At 52.2% G+C, this 26611-nt stretch overlaps 1 protein-coding gene across 2 annotated transcripts in view; it reads right to left on the bottom strand.

The window, feature by feature from the left end:
* SLC25A48 (solute carrier family 25 member 48) overlaps window positions 1-24210 on the bottom strand; it is a 40206-nt gene extending 15996 nt beyond the window's left edge. The window contains exons 1-5 of one of the 2 annotated variants that reach the window (XM_027607212.2): window positions 23988-24210; window positions 19889-19932; window positions 14705-14776; window positions 13915-14055; window positions 12406-12664 (exon numbers count right to left, since the gene is read on the bottom strand). In XM_027607212.2, the coding sequence (XP_027463013.1) occupies window positions 12406-12664; window positions 13915-14055; window positions 14705-14776; window positions 19889-19932; window positions 23988-24033 (562 nt within the window). In that variant the 5' untranslated portion in view covers window positions 24034-24210. The remainder of the gene's footprint in view (window positions 1-12405; window positions 12665-13914; window positions 14056-14704; window positions 14777-19888; window positions 19933-23987) is intronic. The other variant, XM_027607213.2, reaches the window with a different exon arrangement.
* Between the last annotated feature and the right edge of the window lie 2401 nt (window positions 24211-26611).

Genomic DNA, 26611 nt, shown 5'->3' with positions numbered 1-26611 from the left:
GTATGATGTAGCTCTCAGGAGTTACTGATAGGAAAGTATCTGATAAAAATCTTCCTTGTTTGGAGGTGCCAATGTTGGAAAAATATCTGACAAACTTTGAACCGGCCATGTCAACAAGACCCAAACTTGTGTTTTTTGTTTTTTGTTTTCTTTACCTTTTTTCCCAAGGTAAGCAATAAGGAAATTCTTCTGTATACACATGCATATTTTTTTCACATGTACATACATATTACTATTCTCTGAACCATTTTAGGGTTAGATACCAAATGGTCCTTTACTCCTAAATGCTTCAGTAAGTGCTGCCTAAGAATAGGGATACTGCCTTACCTGTCAGAGTAGTTGTCAGTTTCAAAATCTACATTAACAATAACTTTATCCAATGTACTGTCTATACTCAAATTATTGAAATTTTTTTATAAGAATGTGATTATAATCGCTAATGAATTAATACATCTTAGGTCTTAGGATAGTTTGTTTTTTAAAGATTTTATTTATTTGACAGAGAGAGACACAGCGAGAGAGGGAACACAAGCAGGGGGAGTGAGAGAGGGAGAAGCAGGCTTCCCGCCGAGCAGGGAGCCCGATGTGGGGCTCGATCCCAGGACCCTGGGATCATGACCTGAGCCAAAGACAGACGCCTAACCGACTGAGCCACCCACTTGATCTCATACTGACCTGTATGATCTCATACTGACCTGTATGGCATTCCTCCCCTCAGTAGTGCAGGATCTAGTCTAGCCAGTTACTGCATTTAGTTGTCACAATTCTTCAGCTTCATTTATTTTTGTTTTTAGTAAGCTCTATACCCGATGTGGGGCTAGAACTCACGACTCCAAGATCGAGAGTCACACATTCCACCGACTGAGCCAGCCAGGTGCCCCTAGCTTCCTTTAATCTAGAGCATTTCTACAGCTTTTTTGTTTGTTTTTAATGACACCAACATTTTTTATGAGTATGCTGCCTCCCTTCTTATGAATAAAACCCTTCTCGTTGGGGTTTGTTTGATGTTTCCTTGTTATCACACTGAGATGATGCATTCTTGGCTGGACTTCCTCCCTGTTCTCACCTCTCTTCCCATGAGGACTAATGACTCTCAGGAGCCCCTGGTCGTCTTCTCTGGCCTCCTATCCTAGTTTTTATTAGTTTCCTTTTTAATTTAGATATAATTTACATTCAATAAGATGTATAGCTTGTAGGTGTACAGTTGATGAGTTCTGACAACTGCACGCACCTGGGTCACCACAACCTACTGAGAAAATGACGTCTTATACTTGAAGCAACCTGTTTTGGTCACAGCCCACTAAGACACAGTGAAGATTCCAAGCCTACCTACGCTCTCCTGCTTGCCTTTCAAGGTATAAGAACTCCGTGACATCAGTGATGTGTCACTCAATGAGAAGCAAATCTTTCAACTGGTCGATGGTTGTCACCGGCCCATCTGCATTAGCAACAGTGGCCCCGGGCAATTCATATGGGACCACAAAGCAGAAAAAAGCGGCAACTCTTTATCAGTTGCTCCAACCAAGAGATGCTCCGAGGCTGGGTCCTGGAGGCCGGAGGCGCGGCTTGGGAGGTGTAGCCCAGGAGGTGTGGCCCAGGGTTCAGGGCTTGGGAAACGGGGCCTGGGGAGGCGTGGCTTGAGAGGCGTGGCCCGGGGGATGCACGGCTTAGGAGGCATGGCCCAGGGAGGTACCGCTTAAGAAATGTGGGGGCGGGGGGGGGGTGGGGGTGAGGAGGCGGGGTATGGGAGACAGGACCTGGGGAGGCGTGGCTTGGCAGCTCCACTTAGAGAAGAGCTGAATCAGAGTTCTTGGTAACTCTAGCTGCTTAAAACAAACTTTGGTGACCTTTAAAAATGGACTTGGGAGGTTGCCGGCAAGCAGCTTTTAGAAATAGGCACAACTCCCATCCAGCTGAAATCCATGGATTTGCATGTTTGTGCAAGGAACCCAAGGAAGAGGGTGAGGTGCTGGGTGAGTACTCTGCTCACACTGAACCACCAGCTCTCAGCCTACTGTTCCTGAACCTTCAGGGCTTGGCTTGGAGGTATACACGTGCATGTAAAGGGATTCATATAGGGCATATTTTCTTCTGGCACAAAATGAATTTATTTTCTCTAGAATTTTTCATTCTAAAATGAGAATTAAATTATGAATCAAATTTTGATCATTTTTTATCATGAGGCTTTGCTATTGACACCACTTTTTTCTATACTCTAAATGAAGGCTCTATACCTTTTACTATGATATGTATGGATTAAAAACCTGAAACACTCAGGATGCATGTGGTTTTGTTTGTTTTCCCAAATTCAGCTAGGACCAATTCAAGCCCCCTATATCAAGACAGGCAGGATGCTCAGAGTCAATGAAATTGGCCCCTACCCAGCTCTTAATCTTCATCCAGGAGCAGAGGAGAGCCTATACAGTTCTAAAAAACCCCTCTCCTCCAAGCTCCCTCACCTCGACCAGCTGGCCTACCTGGTCCCTGCTGCTGGGAGGCAGGAGGCACAGGAGCTGGGGACCATCATTCCTTAGACTACGGGGTGTGGCTGTTTGACTTCACTGCTCTGCACCAGGGGAAGGTATCTCGCTCACTGACCCCTGCCTGGGCCAGGAGGTCCCTCTGGAGGCAGGTGCCTCTGAAGGGCGTAGGAGTTTCCAGGTTTGGCCAATCCCAACAGGTACCCACACAGCCACCTCTTGGGAGTTCTTCCACTTCAGAGGGGCTGAACCAGCCTAGATGCAGGCTGGGTCCCCACAGATTTGCCTCTCAGAATCCAGGGGTATAGCCACAGCATATGGTCGGGCCCTTCCCAGATACAAACATGGAGAAGTTTCATCTCTTTCCTTTCTCAGGTATTGCTGTTCAATTTCTTCAATGGGCCATAACTGTGGAAACAGGAAAGTCAGCCGAAACACAATGGCTGGTCACTGATCCACTGCACTGAGAGGGGGCCGGCCTTCAGAAACACAAAGGCCTGGCCACTTTTTAGAAGGGAAGGTGCCACGAGACTTCTCCTGTGTATGTATAGTCAGACGTGGAATGAAAACACAGCATTACTTCTCAACAGGTCACTTTCTACAGAAAATCCTTAAGAACTAAGCCATCCACAGATGAGGTCCTGCAGATCCCCAGTCAGTGATGTGCAGGGTTACCATGTTTTCTGTGCTCAAATACTTCTAGGCCATTGGACTCTCAAATCGAAGTTGGGAGCATGGACTTATTTCAAGGGACCCACAAATTGGTAGGCATTACAGATTCACAGGACTCCTAAAGTATCTCACATACATGTGTGACCATTTTTCTCCTATGTGTAGGTGCTATTGTGGGGAACACAACAAAAATTTACTTAAATATACTAATTATCCATAGTAACTTACCATATGTGGTTTCTGAATCCACACTTAATGTCCAGCTGCTATTATATGGGTTGGACCCCATTTAACATATTTAAAAGGTTTTCTTAGGAAAAGCTGGGAACCCCGCCCCCCGACCAGCCCATTCCAGAGGCTCTACCCCTTTTATAAGGTCTGTTCTGGATGCTATTGTTTTCTGATCATGTTGTTTTACCCTAACCCATGCAGTGAGTTTCTTGATGACATGAGTAACACACTGTGGCTTTTCCCAGAGTCCTGGGACCCTGTGCCTGACACCATGTCCCATATGTGCCTCAACATCCATTCAATAAATACTTGAGCATCTGACTGGGGAGCTCTCAGGACTTGGGCCTCCCAAATGTTCCCTCCCGTGCCTGGTATTCTTCCAGGCCTGGTCCTATCTGGTCCTTGTGCCAGAGGCTGCAGATACTAAAAGCAACTCCTAAATCATGGTCCCAGCTACCGCGCTATTCCAAAATGCCACGGAAGCTCTGTGATTTGGGTTTGAGCAGGCTGGTCAAACTGCTCTCAGTTTACCTCCTCAGAAAATTACCAACCAGGAAGCTCTTGCCCAGTTCCTATTTCCAAAGAATCTAGCTGTTTCCTTGTGATCTGAAGGGATCATCATAGGCAGATGGCTTAGCAGAAAGAGCTCTGGATTAGAAGCAGCTGGGGTTCGCTTTGCTGCTCATTTGCTATTTACTGTTCGACCTGGTGCAAGAGACTCCACCACACTGGCCCTCGGTTTCCTCCACCACTTACAGAAGGGGAAGAATAAATAGCCTGCCATCTCTTTGGGCTTTTGTGAAAATTGAGTGACAATGTTGGCAAATGTACTTTACTTGAGGCAAACCGTCATTCCTATTTTTATTACCCCTATTCTGATAGGACTCCAGATTCCGGAAGTGCTGGAACCACCTGCAGCCAAACCTACTGTGGAAGGCTGTGGATGCCCACACAGGGCCAACAACTACCAACGCCAGCGCTGAGTCCCCAAATCAGGACAACACCTGCCCTCATCCGTTGATTTAAAGACCAAATGGACATGTCACCCACGTATGTAACCTCACAACGGTGTGTTACACTGTATGCACCATCATTCATCTCTGCTAGCTGTGTGGGACCACAGTTTGGGAAAGATTCAGCCAAACCATCCAGAATTCAAGACTCCTCTTGAACTACATGGCTCAATGCCTGGCCTCTTCACAAATTTCCTCCCTTCACTTTTGGGCTGCTATGGCTCCAGCCCTCACTTCCTATTGGCAGCCCACAGCCTACTTGACCAGAAGGTTCAGGCTGCATGGTTCTGGCTTGTCTCCAGTCCCTTGCCGTGCTCCAAGGATTCCTCCTGCCCTCCCACACAGACTCTCTTCTTCAGGAGTTAAATGGAGCAACACTCAGGGAGCTTAGCATCAGTTATTCTTGTCCTGCAATGGGAAAGTCTTGAAAAATCTGCTGTATCAGAAGTCTGCTCCTCCCCAAGGCCAACCTGCCCGAAGAAGAGTGTTTTTCTTGGCAGCCACACATCTTTATGGTAGCAATAAAACTATGTTGCCAAAGAGACAAACTGAGGTGGTCAGGGCCTCTGAGGCACAGCTGGCGACCTTCCCAGCCAGACATTGCCAGAGATTCAGAAAAATCAGAGAAATGGTTTCACCCCATTTTGTCATCATGTAGATCCTTGGGCTTAGACGGGCTTTGTGTTCTGGCGTGTGCCTGATGACCTTGTCCACCCAGGTCCACCCCTCATGTGGCCCTCTCTGATGTTACCATTCCAGCCCTATTTATCTCGCCTAGGCATGCTCAGAAATTAGGACCTTCTCCTCCTCAAATCCTGGCCACACTCTGTCCCCTTCATCTGTTCAGGTCATCTTGAACATGGTAGAGCCAGGCCTTGTGATAAGGGCTCTCCCAACCTCCTTCCTCTTGCCCTCAACATTCTCTCTGAATTGTCTGTTTTGTTCCCCTCTCCTGGCCCAGAAACGAAAGGTTTCTCCTGCCCCAGGCCTTGGTCTCTGTCCCTAGTGTCACCTCTCACTTCAGCCATTCACTCTCCCCTCTTGATTCCCTTTTGCCTACTTTGGTGACAAGGGTTTCCCAGGACTCTGCCTGCGGGGGCAGTGGAGATGGACTGCCCGGGGCCATGCCCGGTTGCAGTGAGTCACACCTGAGGGAGCACGGACCCATCACCCAACCTGAGCCTCAGGTTGCCCATCTGGAAGAGAAAGAGAATGACGGCACCTCTTTTACACAGCAATGGCAGGCGTGCATTAGCACAGCGCACGTGGCATGGGCTCAGCCAGGACGACAGCCACTGATGCTGCGGGAGCTCCTCCCTGAGCTCCTTCACTGAGTCTTCCCCTTCATCTCCACTTCTTCCTTTCTGCAGCTCACCGGGGCATGTGCACCCCATTCATGGCCTCAGCTGTCCCTTCTCTGTCACACCCCGGACTCCTCCTCCAGCCCTGACATTCCAGCGGCGGCACCTCGCACACGAACTGAGCCAGACTTGGCATGTTCTCACTAAAGCCTGCTCTCCTGCCAGGCTCCAAAACAGCCGCACTGACAGTAAGTGTGTATGGATCATGTGCCCCACACACCAAGTGTTGCCTCACACACTTCGCCTGTCATTTCATTCCCGGGGGGGGGGGCGGGCGGGGAGGGACTTCTCCCTCACAGTCACCCAACTGTGCAGTCCTGGGTCATTTCAGACACTGCCCTCTCTCGTGCTTGGCCCCACTGATTCTCCACCACAGATACCTCCCATCAGCCACCCCCCTCCATTCCCAAAGCCCAAGGCCCTGGGCCCCCTGCTCCCATTTCTCACCTGGTCTGCGGCAGCACCCCCAAAATCAACCCATCACCTCTACTTTCCCCACCCCTTCTACGGCTCCTGAAGGAACCACCTTCCTCCCGCACAGCTCTGCTGTGGGTCATTCTGCTGCCCAAGATGCCCCACTGTCTGCTGAAAGCACCGAAGCCCACCCTCAGCTAAGAAATCCAAGCTCTTCACAACTCCCCCTGCACCTTCCCCTCCCCGCACTGTAGTCAGAACTCCGACCCTGTGCCTACAGTGCGCCTCAGTCTGAAACATCTCTCCATTCCCACGTGCCCATCTCCAAAGCCCAGCCAGTATTCCAACACCCCACCAATGGCCGCTTCCTCTCTGGAGCCTTCCTGACCTGCAGAGCCAGACTCTGAGGTTCCAGAGCCTTCCACGGGCCCTTCTTATTCTGCTACACGTCTGATTCCCCACCAGACTGTGCACTCCCTGAAGGCAGGGGCCGTGTGCCTGATACCTCTGATTTATCTACTCTGCTCGGCTCCGAGCAAAAGCTCGGCAAAGGCTTGTGAGGGAGGGAGCCAGAGAGTGAGTCCCAACAGGTGTCACACTCAGCGCTCTGCCTCCCACTGGGCCTGGTGCAATCATAGGATGGTCGGTCGGCACAGAGTTAATGCTGGGTTCTCCTCCAGTCCCCAAACTCTGCCCTCCCAGGGCATTGAGGCCTTTGCGATTTGCACATTAATGAGGCTCTTGATGAAAACACAGACCAGAAAGCTCCCAGACTGGGGAGAAGTGAGTGTCACTGGCCATCGGCCTCCAGGATGTGACTTGGCCCGGACAGTGGAGGGACTGCTGGCTTCTGGGACCACAGCCCTGAATTCCAGTTCGGGCCCAGCGGGGCACCCAGGGAGGCTCATGCCCACACAAAGGGCGAGGATGACTTCCAGAGGGAGGGTTTCTCCACCGGTGCCTTATAGTGCAGGCCACGGCCAACTGAACCCAGGCCAGCCTCTCTTTGCTGCCAAGCAGGGGCACCAGGAGCCAACCTCCGTGAAGTTGCAACAGTTTTCATGAGGGCTAACTGCTGTTTAGTATGCAACCCCAGTCGGGGCCACATGGAACTTCCCTCCCAACTTCAGCAACTGCTGATGGAATGTGGTTAAAAAAAAAAAAAACAAAACACTTCTGTATAACAATTTCATAGTTATGTGCCAAGAATCTTAAAAATGACCAGACCCTTTGACTCATTCATGAAGCAAAGAGCCCACACATTTAGGGAAATAACCCTACAAGAAAGGCAACTCCATACGGACAGATTTCCCGATCACATCACCATGTTTAAAAGAGGACGAACCAGCAACAACGTCCATGTCCATCACTAGGAAGGTGGCGACCTAAGTGTAGTAGTACAGTGAACATTTATTTTAGGTGTTTGGGGTGCCAGGCATGATGCTCAGACTGTCATGTGCAGTCTGTCATCCCGCTCACTCCCAGTTATGAGGTAGCTACTGTGATGATGGCGGCTTTGCTGATGAGTCAACGGAGGCTTGGTGACATGGGACAAATTATCTAGAGTTCCCAGGTTGTGGTGGAGGGAGGACTAGAAGCAGGTAGCCTAACTCCAGAAACTGAATTTTTGCCACACTGTATCATCCCTCTCAACACGTGTGTGCACACACGGGCATGGTGATGGAATACCGCACGTCTATTTTTAAATATTAGTCGTCTATTGCTAATAATTTTCAATGCCATTTTCATAACATGGAAGATGTGTGTTACAAAACTGAGTTAAAAAGAGGACATGAAACTGAGTACAACTTCTTAACATATTTAATCTATGTATTTATAAAAGGAAAAGGAAACACATTCATGTATTAACAGTGACTGGATTTGGGTGGATGGACATTTTCTCCCTCCACATTGAATGTTCTAGCTTGTGTACATTTTCAAAGACTGGTCACCACTAATAGATTGTGCGGATGAGCTCAGTGGCTTTATATTTGTGAGCCTTCAGGTAAGCTCACCTCTTACCTCGATGTGGCCTCCATTCTCCCTGTCACACGTCCCCAAGGAAGATGCCAGAGGCCTCCAGCCCGCAGCACAGTATACGGGGGCAGTGCCTCACAGCCCATCACCTCCACCCAGGAAGTGGTCGGGCCATTCTGGGGTAAGGCCACAAACCATGGACAATCCCCCATGCCTGGCCCGAGGCTGCCTGGAAATGCCCATCTCGGCACAGTCACCCCGCAGAGGGGGCCTGACCCAGGACCGAGACCACCAGCTCACAGCCAGGACCAGCCCCACACTACCCACCCCATGCACTGCTTTGGGCTTCACGGTGTGGTGTTTGTGTCTGCTTTTGTTCTTAATTAAATTATCTGACAGTTTCCAATCCCGGCCACGTGGCAAACATGAGCTGGAACGGAGTCGAAGGCACCCCCTCGGACAGGATGTGGGCTTGCCACAGTCCCCACCACTCCCTACTACTCCCCAGCACCAGAGCAGACACGGGCCGGAGCTGCTGCTTTTTTAATAGCAGAGTGATAGGGAAAGCAAAAGACGTTCTGTGTCCATGTATCGACCAAAAGAGGAAAAATGAAATGTGGGTTAGCAGGGCTGTGGGCGTCAAGATAAACGGAAGAGGGTACATTTCCAGGCACCTCTGCTCGCTTATGTTACCTCCCTGGTCCCCGTGAGTCTTTTGAGCCTTCCGTCTCTGGCCTAGGGGGTGTCTGAGGGACAAAGAGAAGGAAGCCGCATCCTTCCTCCCTTCCTGGTGAGATTCCTGGCAGAAAGCACTGCCTCTGCTCCAGCCCCGGTAGTGATCCTGCCCAGCCACCAAAGACCGTCCCGCAACCAGCTGGGGTGGGAGGTGAGGAATGGCGGGCCAGGCAGAGAGGGGCTGCCCAAAGCCACAGAATTCAGACCCATCCCTGGGAATCCATGAGCTGTGCCCATTATTTGAACAATGTTATTTTGGAGACATGCTCCCAGCCCGCTTCCTCCCTTAAGTTTGAAGCTGGATTTGTGATGAGTCTGTGCAAAGGCCCAGGTGTTAGCAAAGCTGCTGTCTTCTCAGCTTCCACAAATTCCCAGGGGAGAAACAGCAACAGAGCTTCAGTGGGCCCTGAGTCAGAATGCCTGGGGCTGCATCCTAGCTCCACCTCCTACTAGGGGAGTGACCCAAGGCCAGATACAGAAGCTGCTGATGCCTCAGGCTCCCCTATTTTAACCTCTAGGAACTGGGTTGCTGGAAAGAGAAAACACTTGCAGAGCTCTTAGCCTAGGGCCTGGCGCAGGATAAGGGCTCAGTAAATACTGGCTACTCTGCACCCCCCATCCCACCCCGCTGGGACCTGGCTTGGCCCAGATCAGAGGCTTGAGGAGCACGGCTCAGACAGACCCTTCGATCTTGGTTTTTACCCTCCCTGCACTTGCTCAGGTAAACTGTGTTTGTCTCTGTACTGCCTGCTAAGCCCCCAGGCCCAGGGCTAGTGACCTGGAACTTAGCAGGGCTGAGAAACATCGGCCTGCAGGAACCTCCCTTGGCTTCTTACTGAGAGCCTTCCCAGGGTTCACACAAGGCCAGTTTCCTGGCACACTGGAAAGGACAGAGTAAACACATGTTCACTTTCTGTCGCTGCCTCAAGGGATCGACTAAAGAGAACAGGTTTCCTTCTGGCACAACAATGAGCTGACAACCTCAAGCCGCAGAGGGCTACACCTCGGGCTCTCGCTGCCCTGGTGAGCAGGCAGGGATGCCCTCAGTGAGGCCCTGACCAGGTGCACAGCCCTGATCTGCACCGATCCCTCTACCCTCCTACTACCTGCCTCAAAGCCCTTTCTGACCCCCAGGCTGTCCTGCTCCCTCCCCACCACCACATTTGGAGCGGCCCAATTCCTGTCTGCTGGAAAGAACGTTACAGGAGGGGTAGGATGTAGACTCTTGTTCAGTGCTACGTCCCTAGCTCCTAGCTCTGTGTCTGGAACATAGCAGGTGCATACGTAGCATGTTGGGTAAATGAACAGGGCTAGCAGCCATACGGACCTCACAGCACTAGGGTGGGTGTTAAGTGAATGATGCACACACGGTATCAGGCATACGGTGAGTGTCTTGGCAGCTTTAGCAGCTGCTGATGGGGGCTGCTCAGGTCCCTAAAACTGGCTGCCCCTGCACATCCAGCTTTGGGACCCTTCTTGGGTCTGCCCATTCCTTGACTGCCTCCCATCCTTCCTCCAAGCTCCAGAAGCTTCTTGCCTAGCCTCAGGATCCCTTGTGGTTCAGGCCTTGGCTTGCCGAGTTAGTTACCATTCCAGCACCCTCTGCAGGGAAGGGAGGGGTGGAGGAGGACCGGACAGAGGATGGAATCAATTCGTTTGCTTCCAAGTGTCCCAGGTGTTTCTAAGGAAGGCATTTTTCCAGAAAACAGCTCCCTTGGCGTCCAGGCTGGCTGTGCCTCACCTCGCCCAGTACAGAAACGCACGGCTCACCCTTCCTCCTCCCCTTCCTGGGTCAAAGTGCCCAAGTTGTAAAGGAGGCAGGTCTGCCCCCAGGAGCAGAGGAGACCCATTACTGGTAATTCTGCCAACATCTGGACCCAAAGAGTTTGAAGACTTAGGGAGAGAGATTTCCTCTGCACCTGTGGCTGACACAAGCTTTTCTGAGAGGGATAGAGCCCAACGCCAACCTGCGGGCCAGGCCTCCTGGTTCTCAATCTGCTCACGATGCCCTTCCTTCCTCAACACGTTTGCTTTTGTCTCGGACAGGACCAGATCGGCGAGGGTCAAACATTTCTGTGAGGCGCCACCCTTTGGTGAAACTAAACTGTACCAAGACAGGGCTCAGTATGTCAAGTAGGTGGAGGTGGGATCCCCTTGCCCTGTATCTCTCTGAGCGGCCCCAAGGAGGGTAGGCTGCAACCCTCAAGATGAGCCAGCCTGCTGTGGTCCTGTATCACCCCACATGCCGACAGTGACCAGGGGCCTGGGGGCACTGAGCCTCCCCCCGGCATGACCCAACTTGTTAGGACAGCTGGTCCCAGGCTCTCCATGGGCCCCCGTGAGGATACCAGCATCATGCTCAGGGGATGTGCAGTCTTGTCCCGGATACCTCCTGGGCTGGGGCAAGACGTGCAGACTGAATCAAGGCGCCGGGACCGGGTGCAGGACAGCGGCTGGGCTGGAATGCTCCCAAGCGCACTATCGGGGCTTTGGCTGTGGAGCCCAGCTGAGCCCAGCCTCTGTGGCAGAGGGCTCACATGCAGGCCATTCAGAAGGCTGCCAGGGAGAGGGGTCTTATCCAGGACAGCTGTCAGTCCAGATCAGATATCTGGGGTGTCAGGAAGGACCACAAATCCAGCCCTTCCATTATGCAGGGAGGAGACAGCGGCCCGGGCAGGAGCAGTATCTTGCCAGAGGAGACAGAGTGGCATCAGAGCCAAGAACCAAACCTGGAGATACTGAAATCTGTCTAAGACCTGAGCTCATCTTTCCTCGAGAGCTGGTATTTTCTACTCTGCACAGCAAATGCCTTCCCACCTTTACCCAGAGCACAGTAAAGACACAGACACTCCTTTCTCAGGCGGGAGGAAGTAACAGACTCGGCAAATGGTGCAGGAGGGCTGTCTAGCACACTGAGAAATGAAGCTCAAACCAGAACGTCAAGGAGGGGAAGAAGGGTGACCCCCGGCCCCCTGCCACGGGTGGCGCAGGGGCAAGACCTCGTGGCGACACTCCCTGGTGTTGCGGATGGGGAAAGGTGTGGCTTTGAGACCTGTGAGTCCCTCAGGGCCCCGGGCCTGATTTAATGTTCCGGGTTGCTCTTCTAAAATTCTTAAATTTTGAACAAGGAATCCCCCGTTTTCCTTCTGTGCTGGACACTGCTAATGATGTCGCTGGTCCTCACCCACCAGTCATTCAGGACCTGTGCGGCCCTAAGTGTCTTCACCTCTGGGAGCCTCAGCTTTCTCCTCTGTAAGACGGAAACCTTAACAGCACCTGCCTTACAGAACTGTTAGGAAGACCAATTAAGAGAACGTACCCAGAGCTCTAAGCAGGCGCCGGGCACGGAATTGATAATTAATGACAGTGTCTACTATAGATCAAAATGCTAACTGCAGACTCTTACGTGACAATGCAGATGCTCCGCTCAATGAAAATGAAATTAGCAACCACATCCCAGATCTGGTGGACCAGGAAAGGGCCACAGGTGCCCAGACGCCAGGCCCCCTCCCCTACTCTTACCTTCCTGAAATGGCTGTGTTTGCATCTGCAGCCGGATCTTGATGAGGTCCACGGGCGCCCCCAGGCCGACAGAGACCACACCGGCCACCATGCTGGCCAGGAGAAGGTCCGACAGGCTGTGGGACCCTCTGGCCTCGGACTCCCTGGCGTGGTGCTGGCTGAGGAACCTCTGCGTGTTACTGAAGACCCCAAACACCACTGAGTTGTAGACAGCGATGCTGGCAAGGGGAAAAGACATGCCCTTGAAGAAGCCGAACACCTGTGGGAAAACCAGGGGTCAGGAGCATGAGGGCCCAGAGCTGTCTGCGGGCCAGGAGCCGGGCTCCCCGCGTGGCCCTAGGCACAGACCCTGCCCTCTTGGAGCCTGCAGGCTGGTGAGGTGACACCATGGGAAAAATAAATCATTATGTCGGCGACAAGAATAAAAAAGGATGCTGAGGTGATTGATGGCAGGGACTAGGTGGGTGAGGAGTTGCTCTCCATTCCCGGGCAGGGCATATTCTGGCCTGGGGCAGAACCCGCTTCTGTAGGCAGTTCTGTTTCCTGAGTCAGGGTGCCCTGGGCCTGGAACCCATTTTTGCCACCAGAGTGGCAGTGTTGTTGGGCTGGAAAGATATCAGGCTGCATGGAGCCCTCGTGGGTAGTGGACTTACCGGGCACCCCACACACCCTCCTCATTTGCCACTCAACCAAAAGCATTCTCTAAGGTACTTGCCATGTGCCAGGCCCTGGGGGACAAATGTAAGAATGAAATACTCACTGCCCTCACTGAACCCACACTCGGTGGGGGGGCAGATAAACTGACAGGTGATTAAAATTCAACGTGCTAAGTGTGTGGTGAGGGTCTAAGGGAAGGGGAGCTCCCAGAAGGACAGCACCAAGAGGCTTCTTCTACACATAAGCAGAGATCACAGCAGAGAGTTCTGGAGGCTGAGAGGAGAGGGTCCTTTCCACACTGCACTCTCAGCGGAACATCACAGACACTCCTCTGAGACCTGGAATATTCCACAGGCCCTTGGAGGAGTCAGGGCAGCACTAACTTTCAGCCCTGTGCCAAAAATGAGAAAGTACCAGAAAGCTGTTGTCCCAACTCCAGGCTGCACACAAACCTGCTAATCCTGACCTGGGTGTGTGCACCCTATTTGCCAGAGATGGGATACACATACACACACATTCACACACACGTGCATGCATACCACACATGCACACACACACACCCCACCTGAGGTTCTTCTTCCAAAACAAGCTCCCTCAGATAACGTGAGGACATCACTTAGCCCTGAGGGGCTGTGTCTCCAAGGAATGCCCACAGTCCCCACAAAACGCCCCGGGGTTGGGACTGTGGCTGGCAGGCACTGTGGACAGTGTGTGCCAAAAAGGAGAATCAATGGCCACCTCTCAGGGAACTGGGGAATCACACATCACCCTGAACAGCTTGAACCAAGTTTGCAGTCCATTGTAAAGCAGCCCAGCAAGAGAGGTCAAGCAACGCCCTGACACAAAACACACCTCTGAGGAAAAAGTCCAGGCGCAGGCAGGAGGCTCCTGAACCCCCGGGGCACCCGCTAGGAGGCTGTGCAGACGGTGGTCGACAACGAGGCCACATTTCCAGGGACTCAAGGGAAAGCCCAGGGCTGCTACTGACCATTCCTTTAAATCATCAAGTCATTTCATCGTTAATTAGAAAATGTATTTTAAATTCCCCAAGGCAGGGCCTTAGAAAGTCTTCTGACAGCACATGCTCATTCTTAAGAAGGGCACCTGATACATTTTCCACAAAATATTATTTGGGTTTTCCTCTTTGGAAAGGAAAATCTTGAGTCCCCTGGTTTCCAGCAACCTGAGGGACAAGCCAGCTCTGGGCATCTGGAATCCCAAGTGCCTGGCTCAAAGCCACCCCAGATGAAGGGAAGCCTGTGAGCACACGGTTTACCACCCTCGCCCCTGGCTGTGAAAACTGACAGGTCCCCTTGTTTCTGCAGGAATTTTCCACTCTGTGATTCTAAATTCCTCCGAATTTCTCCAGGGAGGTTCCACAAAATCAGTTTTTTCCCCCAATAACCGTGCACAAGATGGCAGGGTTAAGTTTAGGTGACACACAATATTTGAGGTGTGGTGTGAGATGAGGAGAAAGGAGGCAAAACCGAGCCAAATGTGATGAGCAGAAATGAACAGGCCTCCGGCCTGACGGGCTGGCGTTGGGGCTATGGCCACGGTGCCCAGGCCCTGGGCAGGCTTCGAGCTGTCTGCAGGAGTCCCTGAGGGGTACTGCTCCAGCCCCCACCCAAGAGGCACTTACACTCTCCCTCCTATACACCGTGCGGATGCAGCTGAGGGTGTTCCCATAGTTGACGCCGGCCTGCAGGCGAGTCTGCGGAGAGATGCAAGGAGGTGAGGGCCCAAACCGAGATGATTCACACCCCCACTGCCCCAGAGATACTAGGCTTGTGGCACTGAGGCCCAGGGAGGGGAAGGCCCTGCCCAAAGTGAGCCAGCCAGTAAGGAGGGCTGGGTTTCTGTCCCCTCCAGGCTGGTGCTCTGTCCACTGCCCACACTGCCTCCTTCAACGTCCCATTCCGGCTTTGCTGAGTGCAGCAGAAGTCTTCTTGGTCTGAGAGAAGAACAAAAGTCCATTTGTTGTTCAAAAATGATGCTTGTTGGGGGACATGTGATCCCTGCCTCTTGAGTACAAGCACTACTCCGGGGCTCTGCCCCATCCACTGCCCATCACTCTGCCATCCTAAGAATTCCCTTCGTGGCTCCAGAGCCCCTTCATCTCTCACCTGGACAGTGGGCTGGTTTCACACTGGCCTCCGGCTTCCCTCTCAGCCCCTGGCCTGCGTCTACACAACAGTCATACTGATCATTTCTGACAGCAGCGAGTCACTCTTTACAGCTCACTGGTGTCTTCCCATCAGACTCAGAGTAAACCCCACACTCTCTACCAGTGTCAAAGAGGCCTGGGTAGACACTGAGCCTGCCTCTCACCCCTGTGTGCCCCTTCCTCCATGCCCCTGCCCTCTGTGCCTACCGCGTGGCACATCCCCCAGTCCCTGGCCTCACCTTCCCCCTCCCCCTTCCTGCCTGAACTCTCCACCGGCTCTTCCTTTCCCCAGAAGGCTCTTCCTCCAGGTCCTGCTTATCTTTGGGGGCTGAGCTTCAGTGTTGCAATGGCATTATCTCTCTGTCTGTTTACTTTGGATTTGGGCCCCCTCTCTATGGCAGGGCTGTCTCATATTTCCTTCTTGTCCCCATGCTGAGCATGGCCCTGGCATATGTCCCCTTTGCACTGGCTAAATGAGGGGCTGGAGGGGAAGACATGGTGTCCCCTAACGGAGGCTGGCTCTGGTGACAGAGGGCAGACAGCCACAGAGGGTCTGAGGAGCCTCACAAAAGTGCCAGGGCACCCCCTCGAGCCTGGTAAGAAGAAACTCTGAGAACCACAGAAGGGGTGACTGGACACTACCCCCCAGAACCCAGGGTCCCATGAGAACTAAGACCCAGGGTGCAGACTAACACATCACACCAACAGCCTGAGCTCAGTGTGTAGACAAGTAGCGAAGACTCTGGCAGAACACACATCATAAAAGTGTTGGTCTCTGAGGTGAAAATCACGGGTGATGTTTTTCTATACTGAATGGCGTTTCATTTCCAACTTTCCTATGACAGACAGGTTACTTTCATTATTTTCAATTTACATAATTTAAAAATAATTTTAAGTACACAACTAAGATGAGAATAAATTTTCTGAATAAAAAAATTCCACATTCTCCCTCCCTGACTCCCAACCCCAAGCTAACCACCTCGGCTAATAGCGTGGCTAAGAGTTTCATAGGCATTCATCTCAACAGGGTTAGAGACCCAGATAGCCATGGGAAATCTGTAGCACTCTCACAAGCATGATAGGTAAATGGTATCGTATGTTTTCTATTTTTTTTATTTTTATTGTTATGTTAATCACCATACATCATTAGTTTTTGATGTAGTGTTCCATGATTCATTGTTTGTGCATAACACCCAGTGCTCCGCGCAGAATGTGCCCTCTTTAATACCCATCACCAGGCTAACCCATCCCCCCAACCCCCTCCCCTCTAGAACCCTCAGTTTGTTTTTCAGAGTCCATCGTCTCTCATGGTTCGTCTCCCCCTCCGACTTACTCCCCTTCATTCTTCCCCTCCTGTTATCTTCTTCTTTTTTTCTTAACATATATTGCATTATTTGTTTCAGAAGTACAGATCTGTGATTCAACAGTCTTGCACAATTCACAGCGCTCACCATAGCACATACCCTCCCCAATGTCTGTCACCCAGGCACCCCATCCCTCCCACCCCCCACCACTCCAGCAACCCTCAGTTTGTTTCCTGAGGTTAAAAATTCCTCATATCAGTGAGGTCATATGGGTATCGTATGTTTTCTAAGTGTTACTTTCATAATCAAAGAGATATAATGGTTGACTCATTCAACCTATATGATTGAAGGCCTGTTTTCCAACCACCCCTGTTCCACTCAGGAGATTCAGCAGTAGAGGAAATCAGCTTCCTGGCCTTGTGGAACTTAGAACCAAGTGGGGATGGGGAAAAAAAAGTCAATAAAAGGCAATTCCCAAGCAAATATTTATGTCTGATGATGACAAGTACCTTGGGGAAAAACAGACCCAGGGGTCAGAAGTGTGGGCTGCTTGAGGGAAACTGCAGTATTTAATTGCCTAGAGGTGAAGACACAGGGGAAGGCGCAGCAAGATGAGAAGCGGGCTTTCACGGTGGAGCAGACCCACAGAGCTCTACCTTGGGGTGGGGTATCCCCAACCTAGACAAGATTATAGGCGAAGGGACATGGGCACAGGCCTCCCTCTCTTCCCCCATTTAAGGCTGGCGTGGGGGTGAATGCTCTCTCCACTGGCCCCAGCGCTGACAGGGCTACCTCTGGGGACTGAATCCACAGGTTGAGGCCCCAAGAAGGATCAAGTTCCACTGAAAAACTCCAGTGCCCGAGTCAAGCAAACCGTACATGAGGAAACTCAACCCAGGAGTCAATCCCAGATCACAGAAGAGTTCCAAAACCATGGAGCAACGGCCGTCCAGCCATGCTGAACACTTGAGGACACTGCCACAGAGGCCAGCCACACAGCACATGCCTCCAGGGTCTCCTTACAACAGGGGCTGGAATTTAGTGTGCGGCAATTGCATTCCTTGGGAAGTACTGGGCCTCTTCTAGAACTTATCTCATGGAATCCCACAAATGCCGCTGGGCCTGGATACTGTCCCCATTTTACAGATGGAGAAGCTGACTTCTTGTATTAGTTGTCCTATTGCTGCTGTAACAAATTACGACAAATTTAGCAGCTTACCACACGCCTATCTATTCTCTTACAGTTCGCTAGCTGGTCTAAAGGCAGCTGAGCCCTGATCAGGAAACCCTAATCACACTGCATCAGGCATATACCTGAAATGCACCATCTGGGCAGAGAGTCAGGTGAGAATCTGGATCCCAGCTTCACGGCCACCAAGCAGCCAGGGGCTGGCTCTCCCACCAGTGATGGGACAGCCACGGGCAGGGAAGGAGCCTCTGACCTGGGTTAGCAGCCCAGGTGCTTTTAGCTTGGCTCTTCCCGAGGCAAGGCCTGGGACCTTGGACAAGTCCCAGGTCACCTACAACACACAAGCATGTGTGTTCATCAGGATAGGAACGGCTCACTCATGACTCTATGCTCAGTGCCTCAGGGACAATCTTCACAGCAGCCCTGCTGGGAGGTGCTCTTTGCCCATTTTTCAGATGAGGAGAGCAAGGCTTGGGGAGGTAAAGTGCTGCATCCTGGTCACAGGAGAGTAGGTAGGCAGGCTGAGACCGCACTCCAGATTATTCCGACCCTAAAGCTCTTGCCTGGACCTTTCTCAGGTAGGGACTCCAGAGAAAATGTCAGCCAGAAGAAAGGAAGGAAGGAGCATGTTTTGGGGAGTAGCAAGGGCCCTGAGCCATGGCCAGCCATGAAGGCTGGCATCACCAGGCTGGTACCCTGAGCGAGGAGTTTCTCAGGCTGGGCAGAGACTGGATTTGATGCATCAGGAAGGGCTCTCTCAGAGGCTCAAGGGGCAGAGTGGACAGCAGGAGGAGCACTCCAGCCTTTTCAGGCAGCCAGACCTGCCTGTGCAGGGAGGGGGAACCTCCAACAAGCTCCACCAGCCCCTGGCCAAGCTGGGGGGAAGGGAAGGATGTTCTAACCAGGGAGACACAGAGGTTGCCTGTGCCGGGAATTTAGCTGGAAGGCCCACAGGGGCAGGGATTGGATTTGCTTTGCCTACTACTGATGCCTTGCTATCCCCATACCGTCTACACACAGAAAGTGTCTGGTATGCGTTTGATGTATGAGCAAAAGGCAGGGCCCATATGGGTGACACAAAGAGCCAGGAAAGATCTTAAGCTATCTAAGACAAATAGGCTGATCCCCCATCAAGAAGAAAGCAGGCCTGGGCTCTGCCCTAGGAGGGCCCACTGTCATACCGGGAAGAAGACAGGGGGAAAGTGACTGTAGCAGCCACTTGGGAAAAGCCTGAGCAGTTCCTCTTAGTGCACGATCCAGGCAAAGCTTTAGATAGGAATGTGCAAGTCAGGGGTGAGAAGGCACTATTTGCGACCAACAGTGCTCCCAGGGTATGGCTCTGTAGTCCTGCTCACTCCTGGGGACAGGGGGCAGGGATGGGCGTGGAGTCAAAGAATGTCCTTTTGTAGAGCTCCTCACTCACTCACTCCTCAATGCTTTAACGCCTGGCATGACCTCAGGCAAGCCCTTTCCCCTTCCTGGGCCAGTTTCTCCATCTGTAGAACAAGGGGCGTGGATGATCCCCCCGCCTTGCCAGATGGCCCTGTTGAGTCCTCATACCTCCTGCACTTCCCAGTTATAATGGCTTCCCATTCCCAACCCAAGTCCGCAGTCCTAATCTGACAGTGAAGGCCTCCCAGGGTTGAGTGCTGACCCACCTTTCCTGGATTCTGCTCTACAGCTGCTGAAACCTGATGCATCAGCCAAACCGGCCATGCTGGCTTTTCCCAAGCGTGACCCCCACGCAGGGTCCCCACCTCGGTGCCTTAGCTCTTGCGGCTCTCTGAGCCTGGAACATCTTTTCTCATCACCTGAAACCCAACCTTAAATTCTGGACTCAGATGCCACCTCACACTGGAAGCCTTTCCCGGTTCCTCAGTTGCCGAGACTGGCAGGGGATCCGTACCATTGCCTGGCCCTCCCCCACAGCCCCTGAGAACCTGGAGGCAGAAATCTGGCATTCACAAAAACAAAATTGCTGCCAAGTAACGAGAGGAGAGGGATGATTCCAAACCAGTCCTCCGGCCCCCCACCCTCCGGGGTTGGCACAGAGCCTTGGCCCTGGGCTGGAAACTGTCTTGGGATCAGAAACAGCAGACATATTGCTGGAGGCAGACTCACTCCAGGCCGCTTTCCAAGAGGTAATGGCAAACATGGCCACAGTACCTTGACCGTGTCTAGAGGGTGGCCGACGATGACGCTGGCTGCACCTGTTGATCAAAGAAGAAGACCTGGTCACTGAGCCCCTGGACTCCTCACGTGCACCTGCTGGCTCCTGGGATAAGACAGACGGCTCAGGCACTCACATCTACTCGTTCAGTCAATGCCCAGTTCCCAGAGCCCTCTCACCCCCCGGCAATGTGCTGGGCACCAGCCCAGGCACTGGGGAAGGCAGAGAAAATGAAGTAAAACCTAGGCTCTGCCTCTAGAAACAAGCACCCCCACAAAAGGACAGTGAAGGCGCTGGGACAACTGCGTATCTGCATGCCTAAGAATGACGTTAGACCCCACCCTCATATCATATACAAAAATGAACTCAAAATTGACCAAAGACCTTAATGGAAACACTGAAAGTATAAAAATCATTTACTAAAACACAGGGGAAAACTTCTTGATCCTAGAATGGCAAGAGATCCTTAGATATGAAACCAAAAGCACAAGTCACAAAAGAAAAAATAAACTGTGTGTCATACCGATTAAAAACTTGTGTGCAGCAAAGGACACTATCAAGAAGTGAAGACAACCTATGGAACGGGGAGAAATATCTGCACATCATATAGGTGATAAGGGTCTAGTATCCAGAATTTATAAGAAATACTTGAAACTAAAAAAGTATTTTTTTTAAGTAGGCTCCACGCCCAACAGGAGGTTTGAACTCACAACCCTGAGATCAAGAGTCACACATTCCACCGACTAAAGTATGCAGGTGACTCCCCCACACAATTTTTTTTTTTTTATGAGCAAAGGACATGAAGAGACATTTCTCCAAAGAAAATATACACATGGCCAATGTGTACATGAAAACATGCCTAACACCATTAGTCATTAGGGAAAGGCAAATCAACATCACAGGGAGATTCCCCTTCATACCCACTAGGATGAGTGTAATTGTTTGTTGTTGTTGTTGTTTTGTTTTAAAGGAAAACAGTAAGTGTTGGCAATGATATGGAGAGCCTGGAACTCTTGTATGTTGCTGGTGGGAATGTATAATGTTGCAGCCACTGTGGTAATGGTTTGTCATTTCTTCAAGAAGTGAAACAAAGAATCACCACACAACCCAGCAATTCCACTCCTAGATAGAGACCTAAAAGAGCAGACCACAGGCACTGGAACAAGTATCTGAACACGTATATTCGCAGCAGCACTATTCGCAACGGCCAAAAGGTGGAAACAGCCCAAATGTCCATCATCAGTGCGTGAGCGGGTAAATGCCATGTGGTAAATCCCCGTGATGAATCTTGTTGGACATCCATGGGGATGAAGTGCCGAAGCACGCTGCAGTGTGGATGAAGGCTGAGAATGGTACACTGGGTGCAAGAGGCTAGACACGGAAGGGTCCCATTGTGTCTCATGCCATCTACTCAAATTATCCAGAACAGGCAAATCCACGGAGACAGAAACCTGATAACCATTAAGGGTTGTCAGGGCTTGGGGGAAGGGGAAACGGGAGTGACTGCTTGATGGATCCAGGGACTTCTTTGGGCATGAGGAAAATTTGGAACTAGACAGAGCTGACAGATGCACAACACCATGAATGCACTAAATGCCACTGAATTGGATGCTTGAAAATGGTTATTTCTAGGTTATGTGATATTTGCCTCAGAGAAAAGGGGGAAAGGTGTGAAGAGAAAATGCAGAAACTTTTCAGTTACTTATAGGTTACTTCACTTTTTCTAGACCTCACTTTTAGCAGGTGTAGGTGGGAGTCATATTAGCACCTACCTCGCAGTTCCATTGTAAGAATGAAATGAGCTAATGAGGGTCAAGTACCAGCAAAGCCCTGGCTCTTAGAGGCTGTTCAAAAAGAGATGCTGTCACTCTCCAGTTTTAGGGTTTTTTTTATTATTTGTTTGTTTTTTGTTTTTGTTTTTTTAAAGAAGGCCTCTCTGACATGGTGATGATACTCTGGATTTTTCCTCTCACAGAAAAATACCCATCCACACACAGAGTCACAAGGCCCAAACAGCTTTGGTGGGAAGCAAGACTGCCCTGAAGTCATGTCGATGAAGAAGACATTGTTGTTGAAGTTGGTGACTCCGAGGTTGAAACAGGAACAAATCCTCTACAATAAATTCCCTGCCACCCTGATGAGGAATGAAGCATCTCTGCTAGCAGGGGTGACTTAACCAGGTAAGGCAGTCCTGGAATATGAGACAGTAGAGAGAGGGGCAGAGGAACCAGCTAACCCCAGAACAGGCATGTGTTCCATCTAGAACCACCAGACCCCTCTCAGCCCCTCCTTCCCATGGAAGTGGGCATGCCCAGAGGGAGGAGGAGGAGATGGAATTTAACTGTGAATGGGCACGAAGGATCTTACTGGGGAAGAAAATGTGCTAGAACAAATTTATGGAAATAGCTGAAACACTGGTAAGGTTGCTAAAAATTACCGAATTGTACACTTGAAACGGGTATATCGTATGATGCATAAAATAGCCTCAGTGAAGTTGTTTTAAAAATACCTGTGGCACTTCAACAGCACTTGCTACCAACTGAGTATTCAGTTACGACACCCATCCTCACTTCATGGAAGCAAGAAAACTCCCAAACCAAAAGACAACAACAAAATGTTAACATGAACAAAATGAGGACGATCGTAGAATAAAGGACAATCCACTACTTACTGTGTGACTTGGGGAGGGCCCCGGAGTCATCAGAGACCTGCAGTTACTCAGACAGCCTTACCCTCAAACCCAGCCAGGGACAGCCCTACTGAAGTTGGTCTGGCTACGTAAGGGGACAGCCTTAAGTAGGGAAGGCTCTCCCCCAGATTGGCTGATGGTTGCCCAAAGAGGGCCTGAACATGGCTAGTGGGGCTCTGGGTACAGCACACTCCCCACCCCACCCCCCGCCATGGTAAAGTTAGGAGAGGAAGGTCTAGAAAGCCTGTGCAAAATAACTGCTTATGGTGAAAGGGACCTCCTCTGCTCATGACAGCAAGAAGCACAGGAGCCCTGCAGCCACCTGCTGGGGGACAGAGGCGGGAGCAGCCCTCAGAAAGGGATCCTGGAATGCTATCTGGTCTGTTGCTCTTTTTATTTGTTTCATTTTCATTTTCCTATAAATCTGGTCTTCATTCCCAGAATACTTGGTGGGGTACAAACATACTAATTATAGCCTCTGTCTCAGCACCTCAAGTTTTTGGTTTTGTTTTTGGTTGTGACTTCAGGCAGGGGTTGCATTTGCCAACATCCCTTTTCTGATGATTCTCTTAGATGTGGCCAAAAGAAAGAGGATACTTTACAGTACGTGCTAGTGCTTCTCAAACCCTCCCCACATCCTGTCAGTAGCTGACAGAAGTAGAGAAATAAACCTACTGTAAAGAGAAGATCAGAGAAGCAAGGAAATGGATGCAACTCTTGCCCAAGCCGACCCATCCCGGGCCCAGCAGACAGCGGCTCCAGGAGCGGCTCCAAGGGAGGAGCGGGTCCAAGAGTGCGGGGAGAAGTGACAGTCGATAAAGGCTGAAAACAGGAAGGGTTCCTCCTATCTGGCAATGGGCACCTGCAGCCAGGCGCTGGGCTCCCAGCTCGGCGCGCCCCGCACCCTCCAGCCAGGGTGCCCCCTAGGGCAGGCCTGACCGCGAAGCCGGGCTCCCCATCCTGCCCCCTGGACAGTCGTCACCCTCACCCACAAGTTCTTGCAGCCGCGTCCCCACACTCAGGCGCACAGCCGGGCTCTGAAGGGTGTGTGCGTGCCTGGGCGCTCCATTGGCTGTTGGCTTCGACGGCCGGTTTAATGGTTACCAGTGCCAGTTCGCCAGGTCCTCCCTCGGAGGCAAAGCCGCAGCTCCGGGGGAACCCGCGACGCTGGCGGGCCAGCGGGCGAGGGGCAGCGAGGCCAGCAGCCGCGGCGCAGCGGGGCACTCCGGTAGCAGGCGGCGCGCACGCTGCGCGCGTGGTGGAGGCGCACGGGTGCGGGGGTCCCAGACCCACCACGGCACGGTCTGTAAACTCGGCCGGGTCTCCCTTTTTCTCCCGCGCCCGGGCGCCTCCCGCGAGCACACTCACCTCCCGGGAGGCTCCCTCCCATCCAGGGCTGGGCTCACCTCCGATCCAGCCCGCCGCGAAGTCGTCCAGCTGAAAGCTGCCCATGGTCGGAGCCGCGGCGCCCCGCGCTCCTGGAGCCGGGTCGGTGCCCAGTCTGAGTTAGCGGCGTGTGGCCCGCGGGCCCGCGTGTCGGGGAAGGAGGTGGGAGCCTCGAGCGCGCCGCAGCTCCTACCGCGAGCCGGGTCTCCGCGCCGCCCGGCCCGCAAGCCGCCGCGCTCTCACCTCTCCGAGCGCCCGCGGCCGCGGCTAGCACGCCCCCAGCGGACCTTAAAGGCGCCGCACCGCGCCGCTCGGGGACACTGGGGCCCGGGGCGCCGCATTCCCTCGCCGCCCCCCTGCCCCGCCCCGCCCCGGCGCCCACGCCTGACCACCTCACACCCTCTCTCCAGGCCTTGAGGCAAAGATGCCGGCCCCGCCTTGTCCACATTTCCTCCGGGACACGGCAAGGGATGTCAGGGAGAGTTTTGCAAAGTTCATCACAAGAGGTAGAAAGGGAGGCTTTATCCCGAGTCGGCAAGAACGGGATCAGAAACACCAAGAGCTCGCTGTGATAGGATCATAAAACAGCGCCGAAGGAACGCTAACTGAAGGCGCAGCGAACAGCGTGGCAAGAAGCCCCTCGTTTTCCGAGGGGCTGATTGAAAGCTAGGAGACAGTTTCACCATGAAAGACACAGGACACACAGTTTTGCAGGTCCTTTTTGGAGGTTAGGGACTCTTTCTCCACCACAGCCTGCATGCTTCTCTGGCTAGCCCCAGGCTGCAGAACCCAATCCAAGAATAACTCAGAGTGTGCGGAAAGCCCCTAGCCCAAAGGTAGACTCCAAGTCAGCTCTAAATGAATACTCGCTCTCTGGAGGTCTTCAGGCCAGAGTCTGTGCCCGGGGCGCTGTGCAGGGTTCCACTTCCTCCGCATAGCGGCTATGAGCAGCCTTTCGTATCAGCCCCGCCGCGGGTCAGGTCTGTGGTGCGACAGTACCCAGTGATTCCATCAAACACTAACCTAGGTGTTGCTGAGAAGGTATTTCTATAGATACGGTTCACAGCCCAAACCAGGTGACTTTAAGTATGGGAGCTTATCCTTGATCTCCTGAGTGGGTCCCACCCAATCCGCTGAAAGGCCGAAAGAGCAAAACGGAGGGACACCTGCCTGGCTCAGGGGGAAGAGCATGCGACTCTTGATCTCGGGTCTTGAGTTTGAGCTCCCTGTTGGGTGGAGAGGTTACTTAAAAATGATTTAAAAAAAAAATAGGAGCGCCTGGGTGGCTCAGTCAGTTAAGCTGCTGCCTTTGGCTCAGGCCATGATTTCAGGGGCCTGAGATCGAGCCCCACATCAGGCTCCCTGCTCAGTGGGGAGTCTGCTTCTCCCTCTGCCTCTGCTGCTCCCCCTTGCTTGTTCTCTCTCGCTGATGCACGTTCTCTCAAAAAATAAAATTAAAAAAAATTTTTAAGAATTAAAAAATTTTTTAAAAGAGCAAAATGGAGGCTTCCCCCAGGGAAAAGAAATTTTGCCTGTGGAATGCAGCACCAACTCCTGCCTGGATATCTCCAGCCTTGCAGCCTGTGCTCCAGGTTTCAGACTTGCCCAGCTAGACCCCACACTTACATAACATAAATATGTGCCCTACCGATTGTTTCCCCGGTGGGACCCTGTGTTCACCTGACACCGCTCTGACAGCACTGATTCCAATCAGCTGTGGGCCTTCTCTTCCGTCTCCCAGCCCTGGGAGCTGATGCTAACTGCCATCCCCGTCATTTCCCACTCAGCACCCAAGCAAGCAAGCAGCTGGACATTCAGGGTCGTGTCTAATTTTCAGGTACAGCTCTCCAGGGGCCTAGCTCCCCTCAGATCCAGGCTCAGCCTACACTGTCTGCCCTGGGACACCCAGGGAGGCCGAGGGGTAGTGCTCTGTCCCTCAGATATCCTCTTTGTAGGTAGGCTCTGCACCCAGCCAGGACCCAGCCGGAGGTCCACGCTCACTGGGGCACATGGTGTGGCTGTGTGGAGGTGCTTTTGGCGCAATGGGAGTTCCCTGACCTCCTTCCAAGAAGGAAGGTGATTTGATGCCAATTTCCAGCGGGACACCAGCCTTGGCACCCCCACATCGTGAGGGTATGTTCTAGAAGAAGGGGCCTCTGCTGGGCCTGCTCTCTCCCGCTGACACGTCCATATCAGCTCACCCAGGCCATCGTGCTGCCCCCACCCAGGCCATCTCCTTCCAAAGCAAGACGAAGTCTGACCACTGAGGCTTGCTGAGAAGGGCCTAGAAGCCTGTTGAGGAGTCGGGGCTCACCATCAGCACTGACCCCCAAGCTGTGCCCCACCTACCAGGTCTGGGGTATGTGCTGGGACAGTTCTAAGAAATGAAAGGTCTCCCAAGAGTGGCCCTTCTGTGAGTTCATCACTGAGCAAGTCAACACGTGGGAAGGCCCGCTCTCTTGGAGGACCCCCAGGCCGATTGTCATTCCTCAGTCCCGTGTCAGCAGTAACTGGAAGGTCCTGAGTTGGCAGGCAGTGGCCCCGAGAGCTACTGCTTAAACTGCTGAGTGCAGCAGAATGGAAGGTGTGGACTCCTTTCCAGAATACACCACTGTGCTCCATTCCCAAATGTGTGCCACCAATC

Source organism: Zalophus californianus, chromosome 5 (assembly GCF_009762305.2).
Source record: "Zalophus californianus isolate mZalCal1 chromosome 5, mZalCal1.pri.v2, whole genome shotgun sequence".
Classification (NCBI taxonomy): Eukaryota; Metazoa; Chordata; class Mammalia; order Carnivora; family Otariidae; genus Zalophus; species Zalophus californianus.
The sequence above is the reverse complement of the archived record's forward strand: the minus strand, read 5'-3'. Positions and strand labels throughout refer to the sequence as shown.